General features: G+C 47.0%; 1 protein-coding gene across 1 annotated transcript; it reads right to left on the minus strand.

The window, feature by feature from the left end:
- Nucleotides 1-1,056: 1,056 nt before the first annotated feature.
- Nucleotides 1,057-3,535, minus strand: LOC130426245 (GTPase IMAP family member 4-like). The gene is made up of 2 exons (XM_056752914.1): nt 3,395-3,535; nt 1,057-2,647 (listed from the first exon to the last, which is right to left on the minus strand). The coding sequence occupies exons 1-2, from the start codon at nt 3,399-3,401 to the stop codon at nt 1,263-1,265; spliced, it is 1,392 nt and encodes a 463-aa protein (XP_056608892.1). The 5' UTR covers nt 3,402-3,535; the 3' UTR covers nt 1,057-1,262.
- Nucleotides 3,536-8,783: the final 5,248 nt, after the last annotated feature.

Raw genomic sequence — 8,783 nt, forward strand, 5'->3', positions numbered from 1 at the left:
GATTGTTGTGTCTGTGATGGTCGCACATCATTTGGTTGTGAAAAGTGTGCCAGGCCAATGCATATTGAGTGCTTCAAGACGTTTCATAACGTCTGAGGGAGGTGATATCTAATCCATGAGTCCCACACTATGACACAGTTGAGTTTTTTTCATAATTCCACAGTTATGTCTGAGGGAGGTGATATCTAATCCATGAGTCCCATACCGTGACACTGTTGTGACTGTTGATTGATCATTTTTGTGATTATTTCTTTTGAATTGTTTACCTCTTTGTTGATCGAATAAAACACTTCAAGAATTTAATCCAGTCTTGATACGAATTTCTGGAGACATACCCTGTGTTCTACATAGATACAACTACTTTTTTCATGGACTTTTAAAAAAATGTTTTATATAATTGACATTGATTGTTTAATATCCTTACAAATACCAGACAAACTGCTGTACACTCACCTAAAGGATTATTAGGAACACTTGTTCAATTTCTCATTAATGTAATTATGGTGGTGGTGTAATGGTGTGGGGGATGTTTTCTTGGCACACTTTAGGCCCCTTAGTGCCAATTGGGCATCGTTTAAATGCCACGGCCTACCTGAGCATTGTTTCTGACCATGTCCATCCCTTTATGACCACCATGTTCCCATCCTCTGATGACTACTTCCAGCAGGATAATGCACCATGTCACAAAGCTCCAATCATTTCAAATTGTTTTTTTATTGAACATGACAATGAGTTCACTGTACTAAAAATGGCCCCCACAGTCACCAGATCTCAACCCAATAGAGCATCTTTGGGATGTGGTGGAACGTGAGCTTCGTGCATCCCACAAATCTCTATCAACTGCAAGATGCTATCCAATCAATATGGGCTTTTGTTATACGTTCAATGCTTTGGGAAATTGCAAGAACACGCAATCATGCCAATAAAGTACCTTGAAAATAAAGAGAAAATTTAACATGTAACATCATATAATTATTGTTTTAACCAATGTTATAGCAAAAGATGTTTTTGAGCGAAATTAACTCATAATTCAAATTAAAGTCAGTCAAACTTCAGTCTGGTTTGAAGGTGTAACGTATTTAATTTGCGTTAGAAGATAAACAAACACATTTTAATGAAATCTTCTCAAGCAAGCTTTCACAAAACCAAACAAACCTGTACAAACAAAACGACAAAATCTGTAAAAATCATCTGTCATCATGTATTCTCTCTGGTGTCTTTCTGCAGTGGAACACAAAAGAAAACATCACATTCTGGTTCTTTTATTTATTCCAGTAGACCTCGTAGGAGTTTCGTTCAGTGTGGCTGTTTCCATGACCAGATCGAATCTTTTCCTTTACCACCTTCACCACCAGCCCTCCAGCGAGCACAACACCAACCGCCGCTCGTCCCATCTCAGTCAGGGCCGTCAGGATCCGTGCAGTGGCGTCCAGCGCTCCAGGTGCAGTCATAGTGGCACCGACCCCTCCTGCTGCCGATTCAGCTCCTCCCGCAAGCACCGCCCCTATTGCTGCACCCGCTCCAACAGCCCCTCCAACTCCTGCAGCCACACCCACCACTGACACACCCATCACTCCAACCCGCTGCAGCACTTCTAAAGCAGCCGCCTGCGGTCCCGAAGCCTCCGCCCCGGCCAGCGCACCCACCGAACCCCCCAACACCCCACCTTTGGCTGCTCCCAGAGCCAATGCTGTCTTTCCAGAAGCCACAGCAACTATTGCTCCGCCCGCTGCCACAGATCCGCTCATCACAGAGGCCCCCGCTGCCAGAGCCAGAGGAGCCGCGGCTCCAAACACAGCCCCCACTGCCATTCCTGTTGCTCCTGCGGCGACCAGCACCTTCACACGCTCCAGAACTTTCCCCGAGAGAGCGGCTTCTGTTCTGAAGCAGCTCAGAGCGGAGCGCAGGGTCTGACGTCTGCTGACCCGCCGCAGCCTGCAGAGCTCCGTCCCCTCCTGACTCATCCGGCGCTGCTCATCTCGTATGGCCTGCTCCGCCTGCAGGAACACCTCGCTGCTGTAGCACCTGTGTCCTGTGACCTCCAGCATCCTCTCCACCGTCTGCTGTAGCTCCCTCACCTGCGTTCTGTTCTCCGGTTCTCTGTTGTTGAAGACGTGATAGCGGCCGCCGCATCTCTGCAGCAGAACCGTCAGACGATCTGGAACGCATTCATTCAGGAACCGTTCCATTCCTCCGTCCTCCAGTTCATCTCCTCGTGTGAACAGAACCACTGTGTGACTATGAAGAGCCTCCTCGCCGAACACACGGATCATCTCCTCCACGGCCCGGTCCTCTGCCTCCGTGTAGCGACCCAAAGGGATGACGAGCAGGAACGCGTGCGGGCCGGGAGCGGTCAGAGCGATGCACTTGGCGATCTCAGAGTGAACGTGACTGGTGTCCAGTCCAGTGTCACCGAATCCCGGCATGTCCACCACCGTCACCCTCCTCCACCTGCGGCCGTCACACGCCACCCCGCTCCGCTCGCACACGTGCGTCACTGAAGCCGCTCTCAGAGCCGACAGGAAGTGACGGCCTCCTAAGATGGTGTTTCCTGAGGCACTTTTGCCGGAACCCGTTCGACCAATCAGGACGAGTCTCAGCTCCTCCCCGTCACTCTCTCTCTCCTCCTCGGCCCTGCTCGACTGATCTGCAAAAGAGAGCAAGAGGTCAAAATCTTCCTCAGACCGATGCCTAACAACCAGTATTATTAATTCAAGTTTCAACTCAAGTTTATTTATATAGTGCTTTTCACAATGTGCATTGTTCCAAAGCAGCTTTACAGGAGCAGACAAGAAAGAGAGAAAAACACATTAAGTTAAAACACAGCACACTTCATGGTGTTTATAAGATCATTCTAATAAATAATATCTAACTAATAAATAAATGTAATAATGTAAAGTATTACATCTTAATAAAAGCTTTAAAATGTTACAATACTTCAGTATTTACTGTGGTAAACTGTCTAGATAATGTAAATTTGAATATTACAGTTATACTGCAGTATTTATGTTTAAAGTTCATCAATTCTCTTTAGATAATACTACAGAATACCCCATTACACATTAACAAAGTTAATCATTACTAAAATATATGACAGAAAACTACAATTGACTACATTGTAACTTACACTACAGGGTCATTCAAGTACAAACACACAAACACATAAGAAGCACTCATGCGATCTTTCTGTTATAGCACAAACAAATGTACACTAACGTTTAATATATCAACTATAAAGGCCACAGGAAGACTTTACAGAATAAATTTATAAACATGTACGTAAATATTTTGTCAGCTGTTGATAAACAGACACAAACATAATAAAATCAGATCACTATCACGCAACTCACTGAAAAACTGTGTAAAATACAGTAAAATATGAATGTTTATTTACCCGACATGACCTCCGTGTTTGTGTTGACTTCCGGCGTGTGGATCAGTCACGATATGCGCATGCGCGGACATATCAGACGTCATCAGCAGTGATCTGCCGCCACCTGTCGGACACTCACTGCACAACACGTGCTTCACTTCGACACAGAGCGTAAAATATCAAATGTTCCCTTTCGAGGGAACTCGCACTGCGTCGCCATGGCAACGCTTTGAGGAACGCCTCAGCGTGACCAGCTCTGAGCACGTGTGTCAACATCGTCCAGCAGTGAAACGATACGTCATGGATGACGTATGGACCAGGAGGTATAAAACGACATCCGAAACAGTCAACTTCAGCTCTTTTCTTCTCAGCAACGGCTCTGTGTGTAGTGTGTGTTTGTCTAGTTAAAAGAAGCGTGAGTGTGTTCTGTAAAAGAAGTGTGTTTGGTTAGCCAGTTTGCTAACATGTCAGAGAAAAGTTTCAGACATTGTGCTCCTCCTTGTTCGCGTTTTATCACGAGCAATGATACGCATGATCTCTGTGTAGTCTGTCTGGGAGCGGAGCATGCACAGTCAGCGCTCGAGGGAGCTGACTGTGAAGCCTGTGGACTTTTACCACAGCGTACGCTCCGTTCCCGTTCAGCACTATTTGATAAGCACGGCCAGGTGCGAGCTCCGCGTGGTGATGGTCCCGCTTCTGCCGAGGCCGAGCGGAATATTCACTCGTGGGGCTCACAGAAGGACGTCAGGGAGGCTGAAGACACATGCTCCGGCTTCTCTTTACCCTCCGTAGCTTCCACCTCTCTCTCTGCTGAGTCGGGAGCACGCACTGCGGTTTCTCCCGCTCATAGAGGGAGTCCGGTTCGGCAATGTTCTGCATCTGAGGATGTAGACATAACTAGTATCGAAGCAGGAGAGTTAGATTATGTTCCCCCTCTTGCTGCTTTGGTACACGCCGATCTGGTGGAAGTCATGACAGCTGCGGTAACCCAACTGACAATAGACTGGCCACAAGATAAACCGAACGCTCGTCCTGAGAATAAGATGGACGAGCGATGTCTTAAGCATAGAACACAGCCCAAACGAGGCAAACTCCCTTTCTTTTCGACACGGGAGTGGTGGCGGCGGATGTTTTACAACCCGTCCGTCATGCTATGGATGTTTCTCTCCGTCCCTACTCGTGAGGCTGCCCGTTCTTTGGGCCGCTCCATGGGCGCTATGGTAGCCACTGAGAGGCATTTATGGTTGAACCTGTCAGACATGAAACCATCTGACAAGTCATTTCTTCTGGACGCCCCATTGTCCTCTACTGGCCTTTTCGGCAACGCTGTAGACACCGTTGTTGAAAGGTTCGAGGAGGCTAAGAAACAGGCTGCGGCATTTAAACTTTATCTCCCCCGCCGCGGACAAACTCCCCAGGCGGCGGGGCGAGAACAGCCACAGGCGTCCACTAGCTATCGTGAGCGTCAGAAGCAGAGTGTTGCTTCCCGAGCCCCACCCCAGAAGGATGGGGGTTCAGGAAGAAAATTTCACCCGCAGCCTTACATACCTAGGACTGACCTGAGGGCAGTCATTCAGGCGAGGAAAGGGGAAAACAAGAAAAAGTCCTGACAGCCCTTTTCCCCCGAGGAGCGTGCGCTCGCACCTCATTATACGGTGCCCGTTCCTCCTCGGTGTCCCCAGAGGGTTCAGCCGGCTCTGCCAATCGAGGTTTGCCGAGCCGTTGCGTTTCCCGTAATAATATCACCAGAGGCTGGCCCCGAGAGGCTAGTCCCCTTAGTTGACCATTTGGTAGCCTGGAAAAGTCTACCAAATGTGTCACAATGGGTCCTGCGCACGGTAAAGCAGGGTTACCGGATCCAATTTCAAATCCGCCCACACCGCTTCAACAGGGTTTTGTACACCGAGGTGTGCCCTGAGTAGACTCTGGTGATGGAACAAGAAGTTCTAGCAAAATCACATCTGTCGGTTCAACATCGAGATGTTGTTCTCGCACATATGGAGGAGCTAGGGCTGAGGCTGAATACCAAGAAAAGTGTGCTTTCTCCAGTACAGAGAACCACTTTTTAGGAGTAATATGGGATTCCATCACGATGCAGGCGCGGCTCGCGCCTGCTCGTATTGTTGCAATCCTGTCAGCCGTTTGCAGAATAAAGCTAGGCCAATCACTGACGGTAAAGCTTTTTCAGAGGCTGTTGGGACTCATGGCAGCTGCGTCCAACATCATTCCTGTCGGCCTGCTGTATATGAGACCTCTACAGTGTTGGCTCAAAACCAAAGGGTTTTCCCCGAGGGGCAACCAGTTGCGCATTATCAAGGTGACACGCAGATGCCTGCACACGTTGAGAATGTGGAAAGAACCTTGGTTCGTTTCCCAAGGACCAGTGTTGGGAAGCAGTTGTCGGCGCGTTGCACTGACAACCGATGCTTCACTCACAGGTTGGGGAGCTGTTGTGGAAGGCCAATGGGGCCAAAACCGATGGGAGAGCCAATTTCGATCTTGGCACATAAATTGCCTAGAGATGATGGCAGTGTCTCTGGCGTTGACATACTTTCTCCCACAACTCAGAGACCAACATGTGCTTGTCAGGACAGACAACACAGCTGTGGTCTCATACATAAATCACCAGGGGGGTCTGCGGTCACGGCAACTATACAAGTTGGCACATCAGATCCTCCTTTGGTCTCAGGGGGAGCTGCTCTCCTTGAGGGCAGTCTATATCCCCTGTCACCTGAACCGAGGAGCAGACATCCTGTCGAGGCAGGGGCTGAGGCCGGGGGAATGGAGACTCCACCCAAGGTGGTGGAGCAGATTTGGATGAGGTTTTGCAGGGCAGAGGTAAATCTGTTCGCGACTCAGGTAAGTATGGCACAGGTGTGGCCGAGGCTTCACCTGTACGCCTTTCCCCCGATCGCTCTACTCCCGGGAGTTCTGGAAAGGGTGCACAGAGACGGAGTTCACCTACTGTTGGTAGCCCCGTTCTGGCCGGCCTGAGTGTGGTTCTCAGACATCTTAGACCTGTTGGATAACTCTCCATGGGAGATTCCTTTGAGGAGGTACCTCCTTTCTCAAGCGGAGGGTCAGATACATTACCCACGCCCGGAGTTATGGAAACTATGGGTTTGGCCTCTGAGAGGGCTAGCCTTCTAGACACTGGTCTCTCAGCTGAGGCTGTGGAGACCATACTTAATTCCAGAGCTCCTTCTACAAGGAAGCTTTATGCCTTGAAGTGGGGAGTCGTCACTACTTGGTGTTCAGCTCACCGTTTGGACCCTGTAACTGCCCAGTTTCTACAGTGCTTGAGTTCTTACAAGATCCCTTTGCTGCGGACTTATCCCCATCTACTTTAAAGGTGTATATGGCAGCCATTTCTGCCTTTCATGTTCGGCTAGGGGGCATACCTGTTGGTAGAGACCCCTTGGTTCTACAGTTTCTTCATGGTGCTCGCAGGTTGAGGCCTGTGAGCTACACTAGGGTACCTACCTGGGAAGAGAACGGTAGAGAAAGAAATATCAATTCCACAGCTCTGCTAAATTAAAAGCAAATTTTAAAAGAGCTATGTTTGAACAAGTTAGACAGGGAATTACACAAAGCATGAGTTTTTCAACTAAGCGCTTGTCCGGGAATTTTCATCCATTCAGTTGCTCTTAAGTTTCTCACTCTTAAGACAGTCTTCCTGATGGCTATTACTTCTCTCAAGAGAGTGGGAGATCTTCAGGCCCTGTCGGTTTCCCCTACGTGGCTTGAATTTAGTTTGGTTAAGGCGTTCCTTTTCCCCCGGGCAGGATACGTGCCTAAGGTTATGGATGATGTACCGAGACCCATTACCTTGCAAGCATTCTGTCCTCCACCTTTCAGGAGCAAGGACCAGGAAAGGTTAAATTTGTAGTGCCCAGTGCGAGCACTGGACTCGTATGTACACAGAACTGCGGCTTGGAGGAAAGCGCAGCAGCTCTTCGTATGTTTTGGTTCACCGAAGAAAGGTCTTTCGGCAACCAAGCAATCCATTAGCAGATGGATAGTTGAGACTATCTCTCCGGCCTATGAGGCCTCTGGCAGACCACCGCCTTTGGATGTCAGAGCTCATTCTACTAGGGGTATGGGGGCCTCCGTAGCCTTAAGGTCGGGGGCGTCTATGCGGGACGTGTGTGATGCGGCAGGCTGGTCCTCTCCGCTCACATTCGTGAGATTCTATAGTTTGGACATGAATCTCACCCCGGGAGCCCAGGTGCTTGTGTCTTCCACGTGACATTTTTGTACACACAGACAGGCATTTGGGCGTATGGCGGTTTGGGTATTTCCTTCCCCAAAGCGTTGCCATGGCGACACAGTGCGAGTTCCCTCGAAAGGGAACATCTCGGGTTACGTCTGTAACCCTTGTTCCCTGAGAAGGGAACGAGAGACTGCGTCACCTTGCCATACTCCCTACATCCCTGTTAGCCTCTTGCTTCGAAGTTTTTCGAGCTGAAGTTGACTGTTTCGGATGTCGTTTTATACCTCCTGGTCCATACGTCATCCATGACGTATCGTTTCACTACTGGACGATGTTGACACACGTGCTCAGAGCTGGTCACGCTGAGGCGTTCCCCAAAGCGTTGCCATGGCGACGCAGTGTCTCGTTCCCTTCTCAGGGAACAAGGGTTACAGACGTAACCCGAGACGATATCTTTCTATGAGATAAATGATATCTTTCCATGAGATAAATGATATCTTTCTATTAGATAAATGATATCTTTCTATGAGATAAATGATATCTTTCTATGAGATAAATGATATCTTTCTATGAGATAAATGATATCTTTCCATGAGATAAATGATATCTTTCCATGAGATAAATGATATCTTTCCATGAGATAAATGATATCTTTCTATGAGATAAATGATATCTTTCCATGAGATAAATGATATCTTTCTATGAGATAAATGATATGTTTCTATGAGATAAATGATATCTTTCTATGAGATAAATGATATCTTTCCATGAGATAAATGATATCTTTCCATGAGATAAATGATATCTTTCTATGAGATAAATGATATCTTTCCATGAGATAAATGATATCTTTCTATGAGATAAATGATATGTTTCTATGAGATAAATGATATCTTTCCATGAGATAAATGATATCTTTCTATGAGATAAATGATATCTTTCTATGAGATAAATGATATGTTTCTATGAGATAAATGATATCTTTCCATGAGATAAATGATATCTTTCTATGAGATAAATGATATGTTTCTATGAGATAAATGATATCTTTCTATGAGATAAATGATATCTTTCCATGAGATAAATGATATCTTTCTATGAGATAAATGATATCTTTCCATGAGATAAATGATATCTTTCTATGAGATAAATGATATCTTTCTATGAGATAAATGATATCTTTCTATGAGATAAATG

Source organism: Triplophysa dalaica, chromosome 7, assembly GCF_015846415.1.
Source record: "Triplophysa dalaica isolate WHDGS20190420 chromosome 7, ASM1584641v1, whole genome shotgun sequence".
NCBI classification, from domain to species: Eukaryota; Metazoa; Chordata; class Actinopteri; order Cypriniformes; family Nemacheilidae; genus Triplophysa; species Triplophysa dalaica.